At 39.9% G+C, this 21,239-nt stretch overlaps 1 protein-coding gene across 2 annotated transcripts; it reads left to right on the top strand.

Annotated features, from left to right (window-relative positions):
- Nucleotides 1-9,749: 9,749 nt before the first annotated feature.
- On the top strand, nt 9,750-14,174 carry LOC135607359 (plasma membrane ATPase 4-like). Of its 2 annotated transcripts, XM_065099124.1 has the most exons (14): nt 9,750-9,885; nt 9,972-10,091; nt 10,199-10,297; nt 10,384-10,521; nt 10,604-10,918; nt 10,992-11,318; nt 11,460-11,579; nt 11,780-11,902; nt 11,982-12,396; nt 12,477-12,991; nt 13,070-13,243; nt 13,345-13,527; nt 13,628-13,806; nt 13,878-14,174. In XM_065099124.1, exons 1-14 carry the CDS (start codon nt 9,835-9,837, stop codon nt 13,972-13,974), a joined length of 2,856 nt encoding a protein of 951 aa, XP_064955196.1. In that variant the 5' UTR covers nt 9,750-9,834; the 3' UTR covers nt 13,975-14,174. The 2 variants fall into 2 exon arrangements, with proteins under 2 accessions (XP_064955196.1, XP_064955195.1); XM_065099123.1 differs by having other exon boundaries at nt 12,477-13,243.
- The last annotated feature ends 7,065 nt before the right edge of the window (nt 14,175-21,239 follow it).

Here is a 21,239-nt window from a genome sequence, read left to right as displayed (position 1 = left end):
ATTGTGATGATCCAACTCAATGTGGTATTTGGTTTATTATTTTTATCGAGTCTAAATTATGGTTTTAAAATATTTAAGATAATTATCGACTAAAGTCTTTTTTTTGTATTATCTTGAGTTTAAATATTTTTTGAAACATGTGCAGTGACATACTTCTGCTTAATCATAACTCAGAACAGATAATAGAGTTAATCACAACTCAGAACAGAAGTTAATGATATTTTATTCAAAACAAATTTTAAATATTCACATCTTAAAAAATAAAAATCAAATTTTAATATATAAATTTAAAAGTTATAAAATTATCTCGTATTCCGACTCAGCTTTTTTTTGCTGATTTTGTTCATATTTTTTCTACTTGATTCTATTATAATATTGAAGCAAGAAGAAAAATAGTACGATGGATGGAGACTAAAGTAACACAAACCATAATAAGGATAAATCTCGTCACAAACACATTCAATAACATATGGTATAAGTTGGACACTAGGTGGAGCATACTCCTAATAGTAACAACCTTTAACAGATGTTTTATCCCTCGAGATCTTTCTAACTGAAGATGAAATGAATCCATAAGAGAATCTCTCTCCAAGGCATGTAATTAACAAATATTACACAGATCTTTTTATCCTAACTCGCTGAAAGATCCTTTTGCCATATCAATCATATATCTCATGTCAATTTCAAGATTGATGCTATCGCCATATCCATTAATCTAGAAGTCATCAAACATCATAAATTATACCTTAATTAACTCTTAATTAATCTAAACCTTAATTGAATCAGTTCAATTGACTTAAATCGAACTCAATTCAATTAGAACATAGCTGAATCAACCCATAATCTTCATAAAAATAGCCTAGAATCATATTAAGCTGATCTACTTTGGACTTGATTAAGTCCAATTTGGATCCAACAAGCTTAGATCGATCTAAATCGATTCGAAATTATCAAAATCAAAATCGACTAAATGTTCAGATTCAATCTAGAGGCCAATTGGGTTTACTGGCCAACCCAAAATCCAACCCAATAGAGAGTTAAAATTAGGTCAGGGCGATTCAGGACAGTGCTAGGTCAGCCTACACCAGCCCAAACTATACTCACATGTTAGGCATGTGTATCAAAGAGGGAATAATGGGGCGGGCATGGGCTAGGTCACATTATGGGCTTCAACTGGTGTGTAATAGGGGCTAATTACATATTACATCTTATACTTGGATCATATTTGTATTATGATTCATATATTTAAAAAATTTATATTGGGATTCCTATAATTCTGAGAGTGAAATAAATAACTTCATTTGTCCTAACGTCGTTAGCTATATTAACGAAAAATAACACATGAGTTGTTGAAAATAGCTCTAGTTGTCACTAGGCTGAGCTGAGCCTGCCAAGTCGTCGACCTAGTCCAATCAATCATCGGACTCAAGTAGAACCCGGACTCGAGTGGAACCCACACCTAAGCTTAAGATCCGACCAAAGTTTGGTCAATTTTTTATTTTGATTTTTTATTATCTTTTTCTATATTCACATAGTTCTAAAATTCTATAATAAATCTAGTAATAGATCTAAAATCTCATACGGGCACAATAATTTAGATAGAATATAAACATGATTTATAAAATCCTAAAGCCATTTTTCATGAATTAAAATCATAAAGAATTAATACATTTAAGTTAAAAATTGATAAATCATGAAAAATACTGATGCAACCTAACACAATTAACAATCGTTGAATCTCGTATTTTGATGATGAAACCACTTGATATGTGTTTATGATTTAATCTGCATTTTGAGTGATGCAGGATGCTTCGATAAGACAATTAAAGCAGGAAAATCATGTTGGGCCGGAGGAACATATTAGAAGATTGGACGTCGGGCTGGTGGATCGGTCGACGTATCGACAGAAGGCTTCGGACCGTGGATTCGAATATCAGGCCAAGAAGAGCGGAGATTGTGCCAAGGATATCGGAGTTGCAGAGTCAACTGGTCGATTGGGCAATAGGCCACAAGAGAGGACAATATGCCGAAGAATCAGATGAAGCATCGAGGGACCAATGACATGCCGGACAACTTAATTAATTGCTTAGGATTAATTGTCTCGATCGAAGTTTGGTTTTAAGTGTGTAGGATTAACTACGATAGCTTGAAGACATAAAGCAAGTCTACCGGAGTCAAGTTTGATGGGTGTTCGAAAGTCCACCGACAGTCCGAAGATTCATCAGAAGTGCTACCGGAACCAACCGAGAAGAAATCGGGGACTTGTCAAAGTTTTCGAAAGTCCACCGAAGAGATCGTCGGAAGTTCGCGGAGATCACCGAGAAGGCTCGGCTACTCGCTGAACTCGCCACAAGATCGGGAGCCTATTGGGAGTTTGCCGGAAGAAATCCGAAGGTATATCGGAAGTCCGCCGGAAGTTTGCCGAAAAGCTCGCTAGAAGGAAACTCGACGTTGCCAGTTAAAAACTTGCTTAGGACTATGTCTTAATTTTGTAGTTTGTATGTAATTAGGGTTAGGATTAAGGGTTAATCATATAACCTAGTTAGGGGCCAATTAGGCCCATGTTCGGACTGGTTTGGGCCAAGTTTGGAGCCCAACCAGTGAGCTGAAATAGTCTAGGCGGTGGCACCGCCAGACTGGGCGGTGGCATTGCCCAGAGCCCAAGAGTTCCGGCGGTGGCACCACCAACAAACTACTGGATTGGGCGGTGGCACCGCCCAGCACCCGAGAGGTCTGACGGTGGCACCGTCGAACTGGGCGATGGCATCGCTAGTACACTACTAGTGTCCGAAACTGACAGGCGGTGGCACCGTCGCTGATAGGCGGTGGCACTGTTGGCACCGAAAAACCCAAAAACAATTCAAATTTGGAGCCCAAATTTGAATCCTCTTGGGGCCTATAAATACCCCTCAATTCTCAGCAGAGAACACAACTTTTGAGAAGTTAGAAATTGAGATAAAACCTTAGCAAAGTCTTTAGCAAGTCTTGTTTTCAATAGATTAAGTGTTTACCTCCCTCTTTATTTTTGAAAATTTGTAAGAGTGTGAACCAGTTGTAAAAGGTTGTAAGAGGGTATTTGTCCATCCCCTTCAAAGTGATTTATGAGTGGAAGTTGGGAGCCTCATCGAAGAAGGCTTCATAAGTAGATGTAGATCATTTTGGCCGAACCATTTTAAATTGGTGTATTCATTGAATGTGTGAGTGTTTACCTTTTTTAAACTGTTATTTACATAGCATCAAGTTTTCGGTTTTTATCTTCTCACTTTACTCGAGCTATTTTCACCAAGTCATTTATTATCAAATCAAAATCTTTACGCATTTACAAAATCGTTTTCAAACTTACGAGTTTTAATCCGCTGCACTAATTTACCCCCCTCTCTTAGTGCCGCTCCGATCCTAACAATTGGTATCAGAACCATAGTTTTCTACTTTGGTTTAACACCCAAATAGAAATGGCTTCTTTCGGCCTTCAAGAGGGTTATTCTCTCATTCGTCCTCCCTTTTTTAATGAGATGGACTACACTTATTGAAAAACTTGAATGAGAGTTTTCTTACTTTCTTTGGATTTGAATTTATGACACATAGTCGAAAATAGATTTGAAATGTCTTCTCTTCCAATGAATCATTAGAATGATTTGGAGAAGAAGATGTTTTCTCTAAATGCAAAGGCTATGAATACTTTATATTGTGCACTTGACAAAAATAAATTTAATCGTGTTTCGAATTGTCATTCGGCTTTTGATATTTGAAGAACTCTTGAGGTCACACATGAAGGTACTAGCAAAGTGAAAGAGTCCAAAATCAACATTCTTGTGCATTCTTACGAACTTTTCCGGATGAAACCAAGTGAGTCCATCGGAGACATGTACACCCGTTTTACGGATATCATCAATGGACTCAAAGCTCTTGGTAAAGAATTTTCTAACTATGAATTAGTAACTAAAATTCTAAGATCCCTTCCAAAGAGTTGGGATCTAAAAGTTACGGCCATTCAAGAGGCCAAGGATCTTAAAACATTTCCACTCGAAGAACTAATTGGGTCTTTAATAACCTACGAAATGAACAATATGATAAAAAGGAAACTCGAGAACAACCTTCCAAATGACAGGAAGGATTTGGGACATAGAACACATGCAGACCACTCGATTATAAGCTCAAGTAATGGTGAACTTAAACTACAAATGAAACAAAAATTAAAAAATAAAAAGAACAGAACTACTTGTTTTGAATGCAAGAAGAACAAAAATTGGGATGAATTGAGCTCCTCCGATGAGGAGAAAATCAAGAAAGGCGAGATGGCAAACTACGCCTCAACGGTATTCAACGATGAGGTAATCGAAACCCCCTTAATTTATTTTGAAATTACTTGATATTTTCCATGATGCATTTTCTTTTTTTTTGAATAATCATTTTTCTTGAAAAGTGCATGTTTTATGTTAATGAAATAAAATATTATATTTAAATCTAATGATCATATGTATATTTTTCTTAAGAAGAAAAAATGTGTATCTTGATGATTTCCGATTTTGATTGAAAACATGTTTGATATCTTAATGAAAATATTAAGAAGTTTAATATCATGCTTAATGATGATACATGGCTTTTGTATGAAAAATTAAGCATGAAAAGATAGATTCACCTAAAAAGAAAATTACATGACTACAACAAATAATAAATAATTTTGGTTGAAAATACCTTATGCTCAATGAAACCATGATTGATGAATATGCTTTATGTTTAATGATTTCTTTGTGTCATATGTCCTATCATGATTAATATTTTAAAAATAAATGAAATCATGTTTGATTTGAAGTAATGCATAATGATCATGCTTAATGAGTTTTCTTTTGAAATGATACATAATAATTTTTATGATTTATGAATTATCGATTTTCACAATAATAAAAGTGGCTTTTAAAATAATGCATGTTTTGATTTGATATAAATGAAATAGGCATGCTTGACGATTGATGATTGTATACTTTAAAAATGATGATTGACAATTGACAATTGATGATTCACGATTCACGATAATAAGAGTGGCTATTACACATAAATGAAATAGTGTCATGCTTAATGATTGTATACTTAATGATGCATAAAGTTGTAATAAAAATATTAAAATTTTGATACCATGATGATTTTATGCATGAGATTTTAAAACTATACATGATGATATTTATGGTTTATTGATCTTGATGGTTTTTATGAAGAAATTTATTTTTCAATCCTAAACGCTGATACATGTTTTTATTTGATATAAATGAAAAAGGCATGCTTATACGAAATCAATCACTTAAAAAGTATCACATAAAAAGGAAAATATATTATTGGGTTTAAAATCATGAATCTATTTATGAATTTTGTGAACCTTGAAATTGATTTTGATGGTCTGAATATAATGGGTTTTATGGAAATCACGATCTTAATCTCTTGAAATTTATAACATGAAATCCTTTATGAATCAAGATTTCTTACTCATTATTCTCTTACATTTTGAGAAAATTTTTAATATGAATCGTAAGAGTTCTTATGCATGAATTGAAATCTTTTTTTTCCGACGTTTCCTTTTATGATTTACTAAAGAGAATATCTTTTTTTTAAAAATTCTTGACTTAAAATTTTATTTGAAAATCTCTTATTATTTGATCTCCTAAGATCTCTCTTTGAATATTTAAAGAGGAGAATTTTCTAGATGAATCATGATTTTGATGATTGAATATTTGATATGCTTGAATTAATATCTTGCTCTCCTACAAAATTGAATGAATTTTATCTATATCATGATCTTATAAGATTTTCCTTTGATTATTTAACAGGAGATTTTTTCAAAAGAAAACATATCTTTTGGTATTGTCTTTTCATGATATAATTTTTATGCAATTCCTTGTATTTATGAGATATTTATCTCATCACCCAATAACTCTTCTTGATATTTCTCATGTGATGATATGAATACATGAAATATTCATTAATTTATTTTGGTGTATACAAATAAGAAATTTTGATCACGCATGGTAGGATGTAATTTGACAAAATTGGTACCATCATGATGTGAAATAAATGATGATTTGGAATTATGTATGTAATGATGATTTTACATTTTATATACATGATGATTTGGAATTATGCATGCAATACTTCAACTTATGATAATGATGCATACAATGATGAAATATTCATGATAAAATAATTATTTTAATATTCATGACTTGAATTTTCATCTATGATATTTACCTTTGTCATAATTTTGAAATTAACGTAAAGGGTCTTCCCTTCTTCTTTTTGCCAATGATAAAGGGGGGAAAGAGTTGCTAATGTGCTATCTTGAATTGATGTTAAGGGTTATCTCAAAGAGAAATGTTGCTAGCTAGCTTGCACAAGTCAGAAGATGCAAACATACTTCATATAGTTTGCTTCATGTAAAACATTGTCTGGTGCAAGCTTGTTATCTTGCACTTTGCTAGCTTGTACTTTGTAAAGGAAGCAAAAATAGCATTTCTCAAAAGAGAAGAAAGAACTTACTGTCTTGAACATCATAAAAATTTGCTACTTTGCATGATGTAAAATTTGCTAACATCTCAAAACTGTTAACTTGCATGTACTAAAATGTTGTAAATTTTTGCTAGCTTATATGAAGTAAAACTTGCATATCGTAAAAATTACTAGCTTGTAGTCTAAAACGAAGCAAACAATTGCTATCTCAAGAAAAGCAAACATGCTAAACTTGTACATCTTTAATTGCTAAATTGCAAGATGATAAAAATGGAGATTATGTTTATCATGCAAATGATTGAGACTTATATTACAAACACTTATTGTGACACTTCTCCTTTTTGTTGATGACAAAGGGGGAGAAGTATGATCATGTTATATATGATGATGTGTTGCAAATATTCATGATGAGTATTGCAATGACTTGAATTCAGTTTGAAATTAAGGTTCTATTAATATGGCATATTGATAGGGGAAGTTTGTTTAAGCTCCATGAGTTAAGGTTAACTCCGTCATCAAGTGGTTGTTATCATAAAAAAGGGAAAGATTGTTGAATCTCGTATTTTGATGATAAAACCACTTGATATGTGTTTATGATTTAATCTGTATTTTGAGTGACACAGGATGCTTCGATCAGGATAAGATAATTAAAGCAGGAAAATCATGTTGGGCTGGAGGAACATGTCAGAAGATTGGATGTCGGGCCGATGGATCGGTTGACGTATCGACAAAAGGCTTCGGGCCATGGATTTGGGCATCGGGCCAAGAAGAGCGAAGATTGTGCCAAGGATATCGGAGTTGCAAAGTCAATTGGCCGATTAGGTGATAGGCCGCAAGAGAGGAGGATGTGCCGAAGAATCGGACGAAGCGTCGAGGGACCAATGATATGCCGGACAACTTGATTAATTGCTTAGGATTAATTGTCTCGATCGAAGTTTTATTTTAAGTGTGCAGGATTAACTACGATAGCTTGAAGACATAAAGCAAGTCTACCGGAGTCAAGTTCGATGGGTGTTCGAGAGTCCGCAAAGAGTCCGAAGATTCGTCAGAAGTGCTGTCGGCACCAACCGAGAAGAAATCGAGGACTTGTCAAAGTTTTCGAAAGTCCACCGAAGAGATCGTCGGAAGTTTGTGGAGATCACCGAGAAGGCTCGGCTACTCACTGAACTCACCACAAGATCGGGAGCCTGCTGGGAGTCTGCCGGAAGAAATCCGAGGGTGTATTGGAAGTCCGCTGAAAAGCTCGCCAAAAGGAAACTCGACATTGCCAGTTAAAAACTTGCTTAGGACTATGTCTTAATTTCGTAGTTTGCATGTAATTAGGGTTAGGATTAAGGGTTAATCCTATAACCTGGTTAGGGGCCAATGGGGCCCAAGTTCGGACTGGTTTGGGCCAAGTTTGGAGCCCAACCAGTGAGCTGAAATAGTTTAGGCGGTGGCACCACCCAGAGCCCGAGAGTTCCGGCGGTGGCACCGCTAGCAAACTACTAGATTGGGTGGTGGCACCGCCCAGCACCCGAGAGGTCTAGTGGTGGCACCATTGGACTGGGCGATGGCACCGCTAGTACACTTACAAGCGGTGGCACCGCTAGCACAGGGAAACCCAAAAATAATTCAAATTTGGAGCCCAAATTTGAATTCTCTTGGGGCCTAAAAATACCCTCCAATTCTCATTAGAGAACACAACCTTTGAGAAGTTAGAGATTGAGATAAAGCCTTAGCAAAGTCTTTAGCAAATCTTGTTTTCAATAACTTAAGTGTTCACATCCATCTTTATCTTCGAAAATCTCTAAGAGTGTGAACCACTTGTAAAAGGTTGTAAGAGGGGTATTTGTCCTTCCCCTTCAAAGTGATTTGTTAGTGAAAGTTGGGAGCCTCATCGAAGAAGGCTTCGCAAGTGGATGTAGGTCATTTTGACTGAACCACTTTAAATTGGTGTGTTCTTTGAATGTGTGAGTGTTTACCTTTCTTAAACCGTTATTTATATAGCAGCAAGCTTTTAGCTTTTATCTTCTCATTTTACTCGAGCTACTTTCACCAAGTCATTCATTGTCAAATCGAAATCTCTACGTATTTACGAAATTATTTTCAAACTTACGAGTTTTATTCCGTTGCACTAATTCACCCCCCTAGTGCCGCTCCGATCCTAACAACAATAAATCATATCGAACTATAATCTATAGTTGGGTTTTTGAACAATTTCTAATCTTAAATTTCATGTATTCAATTCTAAAAATTAGCATGATTAATAATAAAAAATAAAAAAATTACACTAATCTAAAATAGATTATTCATCTTTAATACTAAAATAAAATTTATGAAATTATTAAGCTTGGAGAGTCGGAGCGAGCAACTATTTTTCTAACTCTCCAATGATGATGATTCAGCTTTAACACTAAAATTCTTATGCATCTTGCTGGATTGACTACGTGCCTCTCTTCGATAAGATCGAGCCTCTCACCATCGCGAGAGAGAGCTTTGCCTGTCCTGTCCAAACAGAGGAGAGGAGTAGAGAGTCTTATTGTATTACGATTCTAATAAAATATTTTTGAGATCAATATTTAATTAATATAATATTATTTAATTCATAACTTATTTATTTCGGTTTCAAACTTCTTTTATTATCAAATCAAGTTAAAAAGGGATAGAATATGATAGAACATTCCTAATTTCTTATTCGTTTTCGAAATTGTTTCAAATCTATGATTTTTAGGGGATAAAAATATGAGACTCGTGTGTGTATATATACATATATAGATTTAAATGGATTAGATCAAGGGATTATGCTAGCGATTCAAAGTTGAAGTGACCTAATAACGTAGAATAAAATATACATTTTACGACATCTTCTTTTCTTGATTTTTCTAAAAGAGTCCATATAGTTAAGTGATTGGAATCTAATTCCATTCTCGGCTGGTGGGTTTCTTAGATACGAATATTATAGAGTCGATGATCTTAAAAGATGAGATGAAATCCAACCCAAATCCAAATGATGGGCGGAGATGTTTGAGATAAAACCCAGTAGCTTCTTATCTCATAGATATGTATCTCCAACCTCGGCTGTTACTTCGGAACCGCCCGGTACCGAGTCACAGTGCGTCGTCTTCGTCTTCCCTCGCGTTGTTTGAGATCCAAAAAGCACGACGCTTTTCTCTTTCTCGCGCGTTGGAATCGGCTCCTCCTTCCCACACAAATGCGGGCTGCTCCCCCCTCCCACAGTTCAAGTACTCCACACCGTTTCTCCCACTGAACTAGAGTGGTACTACTCCCCACCACCTCCCACTGAAGTAGAGCAGCATCTGTTTGCGCTTAGACTTCATCGCTTCCACCACCACCACAATGTCGTCCGCCATCTCACTGGAGGAGATCAAGAACGACGCCGTCGATCTTGTGAGCGTCGCCTCCTTCGTTTCTTTCTCTCCCTCTCTCTCTTTGGATCGCTGGTCTTGTTTGTGATGTACGTGCGTGTTGTTTAGGAGCACATTCCGGTCGGGGAAGTCTTTGAGCAGCTCAAATGCGACAGGAATGGGCTCACCAACGTCGAGGGGGAGAACCGCATCAAGATCTTTGGGCTCAACAAGCTCGAGGAGAAGAAGGTCTGCTTCTACCACCTCCGCTTTCCTCGTGCTCTTCTTTGAGAAAGCTAGGAAAGATCAATGGTTTCACCTTCTTCTCCCTCTTGTTCGCTTGGCTTGAATGACAGGAGAGCAAGGTGCTCAAATTCTTGGGGTTCATGTGGAATCCGCTCTCGTGGGTCATGGAGAGCGCCGCCATCATGGCCATCGCCCTCGCTAACGGAGGGGTACGCTTACCCCGACTTCCCTTCCTTTTACTTCTCTCTCTGTGTCGGAGACCTCTATGGGGGACGATAATTGGTGAGTGCAACAGGGGAAGCCTCCGGACTGGCAAGACTTCATCGGCATCATCTCCCTTCTCATCATCAACTCCACCATCAGCTTCATCGAGGAGAACAACGCCGGCAATGCCGCCGCCGCTCTCATGGCTGGCCTTGCACCCAAGACCAAGGTCGGCTCCTCGATCTTTCCCCGCCTGTGTTAACCTTCTTCATTCTCCGTTAATGATTTGCTGCTGGTGCTGCTGGTTGAAGGTGCTGAGAGACGGGAGGTGGTCGGAGCAGGATGCGGCGATCCTCGTCCCTGGCGACATTATCAGCATTAAGCTCGGCGACATCATCCCTGCGGACGCACGCCTACTCGACGGCGACCCGCTCAAGATCGACCAGTCCGCCCTAACCGGCGAGTCGCTTCCGGTGACCAGAAACCCTGGCGATGAGGTCTTCTCGGGCTCCACATGCAAGCAAGGCGAGATCGAGGCCGTCGTCATCGCCACCGGCGTGCACACCTTCTTCGGCAAGGCCGCGCACCTCGTCGACAGCACCAATAACGTCGGCCACTTCCAAAAGGTCCGACGACTCGCATCCTCTTCAACTCACCATCACAACATCCTCGGCTCCGGTTGACGCTGATCTGTTCCAGGTGCTAACTGCGATCGGAAACTTCTGCATCTGCTCGATCGCGGTCGGCATGGCGATCGAGATCGTGGTGATGTACCCGATCCAGCGCCGGAAGTACAGGGACGGGATCGACAACCTACTGGTGCTGCTCATCGGCGGGATACCGATTGCGATGCCCACCGTGCTGTCGGTCACCATGGCCATCGGATCGCATCGGCTGTCAGAGCAGGGAGCCATCACGAAGAGGATGACTGCAATCGAGGAGATGGCAGGGATGGACGTGCTCTGCAGCGACAAGACCGGAACCCTCACCCTTAACAAGCTTACCGTCGACAGGAATCTAATCGAAGTAAGATGACTAGGATAAATACTTCAAGATAAGAACACCTATTTCCTCCGTCAATTCTTTGAAGCAAAATTTTCACCCTCGAGCATATCGAATCTAGCACGTAAAAAATGCATCTTGTTGTTCTAATTACTGCTTGTGCAGGTATTCGAGAGAGATGTGGATAGGGAAGCCGTGATCCTCCATGCCGCAAGGGCCGCCAGGGTCGAGAACCAGGACGCCATCGATGCCGCCATTGTTGGAATGCTTGCTGATCCCAAGGAGGTAATCTCATGATTGTTGCTGTATAGATGAACCTGTAAAAGTTTTACATGATTTGACAGTCAATTACAAGATACCAATTTCCACGCTCAAATCGTGATTCAAATTCTCAGATCGTCTAGTATGAATATTATTACTGGGTTCAGATTCCTACTTCGCGGTGATGCTCTGTTCTTGCCGTCTTAGAACTTTATCTGGAACAGGCACGTGCAGGGATCGATGAGGTGCACTTCTTGCCCTTCAATCCTGTCGACAAGCGGACGGCCATCACCTACGTAGACTCCTTTGGCAATTGGCATCGATCGAGCAAGGGAGCCCCGGAACAGGTACAGATTTGTTCCATGATCTCGCTCTTCTGCTGGTTTCGGAGTTCATCCCCCGATGCCTCATTCGCTTTTTCTTTAGATCGTTGAGCTGTGCAGCATGAGGGAGGATGCCAAGAAGAAGGTTCACGCCGTCATCGACAAGTTCGCCGACCGTGGCCTGCGGTCGCTGGCCGTCGCCCGACAGGAAATTCCTGAGAAGAGGAAGGAAAGCGCCGGAGGGCCATGGCAGTTCATGGGGCTGCTACCGCTGTTCGACCCACCGAGACACGACAGTGCGGAGACCATTCGTCGAGCACTCAACCTAGGCGTGAACGTGAAGATGATCACCGGTGATCAGTTGGCTATAGCCAAGGAGACCGGGCGGAGGCTCGGGATGGGTACCAACATGTACCCCTCGTCCACTCTTCTCGGCAACAAGAACGATGATCTCACCGGTAGCATCCCTGTCGACGAGCTCATCGAGAAGGCCGATGGTTTTGCTGGTGTCTTCCCAGGTCGGATGATCCCTCGTCTTTTAGTAGAACATGATATGGAATGCAAGGAGAACTCGATTCACCATCTGCTGTCGATGCAGAGCACAAGTACGAGATCGTGAAGAGACTGCAGGAGAGGAGCCACATCTGTGGCATGACAGGCGACGGCGTGAACGACGCCCCGGCCCTGAAGAAGGCGGACATCGGCATCGCCGTCGCTGACGCCACCGACGCTGCTCGTGGCGCTTCGGACATTGTCCTGACGGAGCCGGGACTCAGTGTCATCGTCAGCGCCGTCCTCACCAGCCGCGCAATCTTCCAGCGCATGAAGAACTACACCATCTACGCCGTCTCCATCACCATCCGAGTCGTGCTAGGCTTCCTCCTCCTCGCGCTCATCTGGCGCTTCAATTTTTCCCCTTTCATGGTCCTCATAATCGCCATCCTCAATGACGGGACCATCATGACCATCTCCAAGGACCGAGTCAAGCCCTCTCCGATGCCCGATTCGTGGAAGCTCCGCGAGATATTCGCCACCGGGATCGTCCTCGGCACCTACCTTGCGCTCATGACTGTGTTGTTCTTCTGGATCGCCCACCAAACGGACTTCTTCCCCGTGAGTACTCTGCTTGAACTAAACGACGATGATCATCATATGGTCCTCGTACATGTAAACTCCGGCCTTTTGTTGCAGAAAACATTTGGAGTAAGGCCGATCAGGGACAATCAAGATGAACTGACCTCCGCGATCTACCTCCAAGTGAGTGTAGTTAGCCAGGCGCTCATATTCGTGACGCGGTCCAGAAGCTGGTGCTTTGTGGAGCGCCCCGGGCTGTTGCTTGTGGCTGCCTTCGTTATTGCGCAGCTGGTGAATGCTTCCTACTCTTCTTAATCATCTGAATCCTCTCAAGAACTTCCTCATTTATAGATTTGCGTGTAAAGTGCCACTGACAATCGTCGCAAGTGCAGGTGGCTACTTTCATCTCTGTGTACGCGAGCTGGGGATTCGCGAGAATCCATGGCATAGGGTGGGGGTGGGCTGGAGTGATATGGCTCTTCAGCATCGTCACGTTCTTTCCGCTCGACTTCCTCAAGTTCATCATCCGGTACACACTGAGTGGCAAGGCTTGGGTCAACCTCTACGAGAGCAAGGTATCGTCTTCTTCGCTCTCCTCGTTCTTGGATTGATTACTGTCAAGAGGAAGAAAAACCAACAAACTTGCGTTTCTCATCCGCACCGGATCGAAAGCAGACGGCTTTCACGACCAAATTGGATTACGGAAAGGGGGAAAGGGAGGCGCAATGGGCGCTAGCGCAGCGTACCCTGCACGGCCTCCAGCCACCAGACTCTTCAGGTCTCTTCAACGAGAAGAACTACAGGGAGTTGTCTGAGATCGCCGAGCAGGCTAAGAGACGCGCCGAGGTCGCCAGGTAACAATGTATTTGGAAGCATTATACCCTCTTCTTCTGATGATGATGATGATGGCCTCAAACTGCTGCAGGCTTAGGGAGCTTCACACGCTAAAAGGACACGTTGAGTCAGTAGTGAAGCTCAAAGGGCTGGACATTGAGACGATGCAGCATCACTATACGCTTTGAGAGGAGGGAGGACGATGGCAGACCAAGAGAGAGGCTCGAGAATAAAGATGTCGGTTTCTTTGCTAACTTCTCTGTGTTTAAGATTCTTTTGTTCTTAGGTAGAACCCAAAAATAAGTCACAGGGGAATCAAAGACCTGTCTGTCTTTTGCATCTCAGATTCTTCTCACGTGCTTCTTGCTTGGATCTCCTTGGCCAAGTAATCGCGTTCTCGTGTTCTACATTGATCTTTATGCAGTTAAAGTTTAGAGGATTTATTTTGTCCAGAGTAGATTTCTATGCACCATTGACGCGGTTGTGTAATGATGATAAGCTCGCTGGATATCAAGGTGAGATCCGATGAGCATAGCATCAAACTCTACTGCGTTGACGCACAAACGTAAAGTCTCTTTTAGATGTGGTAGGAAATCCTTTAAACTAAAGAGATATTGAGCTCCGGATAAAAATTTTTATTTATATAGATGGTATTCCATCATCAAGAATATTTATTATCATTAACTCATAATTTTTAAGAATTAATTAATGTTTAGATCATAATGAAATTTTTTTAATAATATTAAATAAAATATTTAATAATAATAGTTTATTTAGAATAAAAAATCAAAATATTTAAACCACAATGAACGATGAATTTAATGAGAATGATTACATTATTATTAAATAAAATATTTAATAATAATGATTATATTCTTCTACTTGGCCTATACTTAATCATTTAAATTAATCTTTATCGAACAACCAACTTTCTTAAGAAATAAATATATAAATCATAGTGATAAGTCCTCTAAGAGCAAAGTATTATAATCCATGTATCACGATAAATTTATTTTTTTAATCTTAATGTGATAATATTACTTAACGAATAAATCTTATATTTATTCTTGGTCCAGTAATAATATATATTTTTAAAATAATATGCATGAGAAAATATCGTAATATATAAGAGTTTTAATATCATTACAAAGTGGAACCAAGTCTCATTTTCTCTACATGATCCTTGAATTTTAGAGGTTGTATGTCTTTAGTCAAATGATTAGCAATCATCAATTCAGTGCTAATATTCTCAATGACCACTTTCTTTTCTATTATATGTTCTCTTATGACTAAATACTTAATGTCGATGTGTTTATTTCGACTTTCACTTTTATTGTTTTTAGCCATAAAGATAGTAGCTGAATTATCACAGAAAATTCTTAATAACTTAAAAATAAAATCTATGATTCAAAGCTCATAAATGAAACTCTTAAACCATACACCATGTGAAGTAGCATCAAAATATGAGACAAACTCAACTTCCATGGTAGAAGTAGTAATTAAGGTCTGCTTAGAACTTCTCCAAGAAATAGCTCCACCAGCCATCATAAAAATATATCATGATGTTGATTTACGAGAATCAATACAACCGGCAAAGTCTGAATCTGAGTAACCAATCATATATAGATTATTTGTATGTCTATCCATAAGCATTTAATCTTTGATTCCTTGTAGAGACCTCATCACTTTCTTAGCAACTCTCCGGTGGTTCATATCTAGATTACTTTGATATCGACCTAGCATCCCCACAACAAATACAATATCAGGTCTAGTATAGACCTAAGCATATATAAGGCTTTCTATAGCAAAAGTATATGGGATATTTTTTATTGATTCTCTTTCAAGGTTGTTCTTTGGATATTGGTTCAAATTGAACCTATTACCTTTCACAATGGAAGCAACACTTGGTGAACAATCATTCATTCGAAATCTTTCTAAAAGTTTATCGATATAGGTTTCTTGTGATAGACCTAAAATACCTCGAGGTATATCTATATGGATCCTAATATCAATGACATAAGATGCTTTACCCATATCCTTCATGTCAAAATTTTTAGAAAGGAATTATTTCACTTCATGCAACAAACCCTTATCATTAGTTGCAAGCAAAATATCATCTACGTATAAAATAAAAAAATATATTTTACTCCCATTGACCTTTTGGTATATGCGTTGATCCATTGGATTTTTAACAAATCCGAATGAAGAAATCAGTTCATAGAATTTAAAATACTAATGGCGGGAGGCTTGTTTTAAATCGTATATAGACTTCTTAAACTTACAAACCAAGTGTTCACTAACACTAGAGGAGAAACCTCTAGGTTGTTTCATATAAACTTCTTTCTCTATATCTCCATTAAGAAATATCATTTTCACATCTATTTGTTGTAACTCAAGGTCAAAATGAGCAACCAATGCCAAAATAATACGAAGAGATTCTTTCTTAGATATAGGAGAAAATGTCTCCATATAATTGATTCCCTTTTTTTGAGTAAATACCTTTACAATAAGTCTTGCCTTGTATCTCTCAATGTTGCCTAACAAATATTTCTTAGATTTAAAGACTCATTTTTTCTATCAATCATGCTTCAATTTACTCAAAAAATATATCATTGGAAAGATATTTCAATCTAGTTCTGATAAAACAAGTTTCGTATGAATCAAGATTTTCAACAAGGAGTTACCATTGATTTAGTAACTAAAGGTCTAAAATAAAATCACTATTTTGCAGAACACATAAGGTCGGTTTCAACGGATAGCAGGATAGGCATTTGAATTCAAAATTTTCCAATCTATATATTAAAAGAAAGGTCTACAAGTCTAATTTCAAATGAAGTTAGTTTGGTATAAATTAAAATTTCCAACAGGGACTTATAGGCATTTTAGTATCGAAAGGTCAGAAATTTTGATCCCTGTTTTACAGCATCCTGAGTTGTTCAGTATTAGTTTGTACTTAAGGAGTAACAAATCTATCATTTGATGTAGAAGGCTGAGATTCTATATGATCATGTGCCGAAACTATGTTCCTGAACTGATCGCTCCCACTAATCATGTCATCCTCAAGAAATTTAGCATTTCTTGATTCCACAATCTTAGTTATGTGAGATGGACAATAGAACCTATAACCTTTAGACTTTTCGGCATATGCAATAAAATACCCACTAATAGTCCTCGGGTCCAGTTTCTTTTCTTGTGGATTATATATCCCGACCTCAAACGGATATCCCCAAATGCACATATGTCACAAACTCAGTTTTCAACCTTTCCATAATTTAAATGGTGTCTTTAGGACAGTCTTGGTTGTGTTGGGAAATTATTGGGGGCGACATCATATGCGCAGCGGAAGAACAAGAAAACAAAATCCCCGATTCCCAAAAAGATGTTCGTCGTCGTGCGAAGATTGGTGCGCAAAAAATCCGCAAAACACAAAACTGCGTATAGAGATTGTGTTACCTAGGGAGATCGTATATCCCTGTTTCCTTGCAGATCCTTAGGAGAGGGTGAAGGAGGTCAAGCGTCCTCCTATCTAGCGGTGATCCACACAGCAGGGTTACGACGACGCTCCTCAAAACTCCAGGCCTACTCTGAGGTGGAGAGGGAGAGGAGAATAGGAAAGGCAAGCAAAGACTCTAGCCTATGAGGCTGTGAATCCCTCCTATTTATAGAGATCCCGTGTCAAACCCTAATGGGTCCTTCCCTAGTGGGTATTGGATCTGCATCCAATAAGACAAGGGGTCCGTCGGATATCTCATATCCGAACCTCTACTCATCGCAATGCCTACCATATGTGTGTGACCCTCTAGGCCCAATATCGAGCTGGCCGTGAGTCATACCTGTCAGAACTCCTTCTAACTCAGTGAATTATTATCTCTGTAATAATTCACTCGACTCATCGACTACAGACGTACTAGGCCACTACGCCGTAGTCCCCAGACGATACAGGGGAATCCAATCCATTGGACCTGTCTGTCCTCAGTTACCATGTACCTATAGTCCCTCATCCATCTAATATCCCAGAGACCGTATATCGAGCATGGTGTTGTCAGACCCATACGGTTTCTACTCGAGTCTCGCTCTAATCGGATTCTCCCGGAGAACTCTTTCTCTCTCAACCCGAATGACCCTGGCCAGGGATTTGTCTGAGCAAGAACACATAGGATATTCCTCTCATGACGTCGAGAGTGGATGATCCTCTATTGACACTCAATAGCCCTCGTAAGGTCGACTACCACTCCCAATGACCAGCTGTATTAGATCTGGGGATAGCCAAACCTATAAGTCTAGTATCAAAGAGTGGAGCACTCATACAGGACATCCTTGGTGTCTCAAGTCTAAGGACCAGATACACCACTAGGACTACGGAATCGCTGTTTGACAATAAGGCATCATCAACCATCCAGCATTCCGTAAGCGGATCAATCAGTGAACTCATTCTCCAATGAGCACCTGTACTGTATCCCTAGTGTCCCTACACGAGCAGCTATGAGACCAGCTGCATCCATCATATGGACGGGTATACAGCACACCAGTCTATCCGGTTATCACGATGTCCCTCTCGAGTAACCTATGACCGGGATTATTTAGGATATGTGTTTAAAGGTGAATCGATCTCATTATCGTGATCTCATCACGATCCGATTCCCATTGCACAAATCCAAGGACATCACAATATATATATGCATTTATGCAATAGTTATAAAGTGATATACGCCAAAATATAATAAGCAAAAAGATTCTGTATCAAGTCACACGTGCCATCACTCACGTGATTGGCTTGTTGGGCACCTATGACTAGCAATCTTCCACTTGACCTAAAGCCAATCACCTATGTGTCTGATCCCCATCAGACTCCTATGACGCTCAAAGACAATATGAGACAACGGCTTTGTTAGTGGATCTGCAATGTTATCTTCGGATGGAACTCTTTCCACTGCTATTTCTCCTCGGGTTACGATCTCTCTGATAAGTTGGAACCTCCTCAGAACACTTCTGATGAGACCCGGGTTCCCTTATTTGAGTAATCGCCCCGTAGTTGTCGCAATATAAGGAAGTCGGCTCCTCGTTACTCGGCACGACTCCCAAATCTGTGATGAACTTCTTCATCCAGACTCCCTCCTTTGCTGCATCCGATGCAGCAATGTACTCCGCCTCTGTGGTCGAGTCAACAGTGGTATCTTGCTTGGAACTCTTCCAGCACACTGCTCCTCCATTCAAGGTGTACACATACCCTGAATTCGACTTACTATCATCGACATCAGACTGAAAACTTGAGTCAGTGTAGCCTTCAACCTTAAGGCTATTACCTTCATATACTAGTAAAAGATCCTTAGTCCTTCTCAAGTACTTAAGGATACACTTTACTGCTTTCCAGTGCTCCAAGCCTGGATCCGCCTGATACCTGCTCGTGACACTCAGAGCATGCGCTATATCAGGCCTAGTACATAGCATGGCATACATGATAGACCCTATTGCTGAGGCATAAGGTATCATATTCATGTTTGCCCTTTGGAATTTTCCATGCCAAACCTTTTGACAATGGTTTCTATGTACCTGGACTGGGATAAGCCAAGCATCCTCTTGGATCTATCTCTATAGATTCTAATCCCCAAGATATAGGATGCTTCCCCTAAATCCTTTATGGAGAAGTGTCTAGATAACCAAGTCTTTACTGTGGATAGCATTCCTATGTCATTCCCAATGATGAGGATGTCATCTACATATAACACCAAAAAGGTGATAGCGCTCTCACTTACCTTCCTGTACACACAAGGCTCATCTTTGTTCTTAACGAAGTCATAAGATCTGATTAACTCATCAAATCTTATGTTCTAACTTCGGGAAGCTTGCTTTAGTCCATAAATGGATCTAAGCAACCTACACACCTTATCTGAGCAGTTCTTGGACACGAATCCCTCAGGTTGCATCATATACACCTCCTCCTCGAGGTTCCCATTGAGGAATGCGGTTTTCACATCCATTTGCCAGATCTCATAATCATAGTGTGCTGCAATAGCCAATAGAATTCTGATGGATTTTAGCATTGCTACGGGTGAGAAGGTTTCGTCGTAGTCAACACCTTGCCTTTGACGATACCCTTTAGCCACTAGCCTTGCTTTATAGGTCTCTACCTTTCCATCTACTCCGATCTTTTTCTTAAAGATCCATTTGCAACCGATGGGTACAATACCTTCGGGCGCATCAACTAGGTTCCAAACCTTATTGGAGTACATAGAATCCATCGCAGAATTCATGGCTTCTTGCCACTTCCCGGAGTCTATACTCATAATAGCCTCCTCGTAGGTCTGAGGATCAATATCCTCAGCATCCTCTCCTCTAATATGTCCCACATATCTCTCAGGAGGATGAGATACTCTATCAGACCTGCGTAAAGTTGAAACTTGTGTATTAGGTACCTGAACAGACTCGGGCTGTAGAGTGGTGCTTGAGCTTGGTTCTCTAACTTCGCTCAACTCTATCATTCTCCCACTGTCTCCGCCAAGAATGTGTTTCTTCTCAAGGAATACTGCTCTCTTAGCTACAAAGACTTTTTTATCCTCGAGATGATAAAAATAATACCCACAAGTTTCCTTGGGGTATCCCACAATTATGCATCGCTCTGTCCTTGATTCTAACTTATCGGGGTTGTGTCTTTTAACGTGGGCTGGGCAGCCCCAAATCTTAACAACCTTAAGATCAGGCTTCTTCCCTTTCCATATCTCATATGGTGTAAACACTACCGACTTAGTTGGAACTCTGTTCAGTAGGTAAGCTGTGGTCTCTAGGGCATATCCCTAGAAGTAGGTCAGCGAAACTCATCATGGACCGTACCATATCTAATAGCGTACGATTCCTCCTTCCAAAGACACCATTGAGCTGAGGTGTATAAGGAGGTGTCCATTGGGATAATATCCCATGGTCCTTGAGGAACTGAGTAAACTCTGTACTTAAGTACTCACATCCTCGATCTGATCAAAGAGTTTTGATACTCTTTCCAGTCTGGTTCTCCACCTCATTCTTATACTTTCTGAATTTCTCAAAGGCCTCGGACTTGTACTTCATTAAGTACACATATCCATACCTTGAGAAATCATCAGTAAATATAATGAAGTAGGAGTAACCTCCAATGGCATGAGTTGACATGGGTCCACATACATCACTATGTATGAGTTCCAACAACTCAGTGGCTCTCTCTCCAATTCCACTAAATGGAGAGTTGGTCAATTTTCCACGAATGCAAGGTTCACAAGTTGCATATGACACATAGTCGAATGGATCTAGATATCTATTATTTAGCAACTTTTGAATCCTTCTTTCATGGATATGACCTAGCCTACAATGCCATAGGTATGCACTGTTCACCTCATCTCGTTTCCTCTTAGACACTTACATTCATGATATGTGGAGTAGTGTCTAACATAAATAAACCATTATGCAATGTTCCTTTCGTGATGAT

This window comes from Musa acuminata, chromosome BXJ2-3, assembly GCF_036884655.1.
Source record: "Musa acuminata AAA Group cultivar baxijiao chromosome BXJ2-3, Cavendish_Baxijiao_AAA, whole genome shotgun sequence".
Taxonomy (NCBI): Eukaryota; Viridiplantae; Streptophyta; class Magnoliopsida; order Zingiberales; family Musaceae; genus Musa; species Musa acuminata.
The sequence above is the reverse complement of the archived record's forward strand: the minus strand, read 5'-3'. Positions and strand labels throughout refer to the sequence as shown.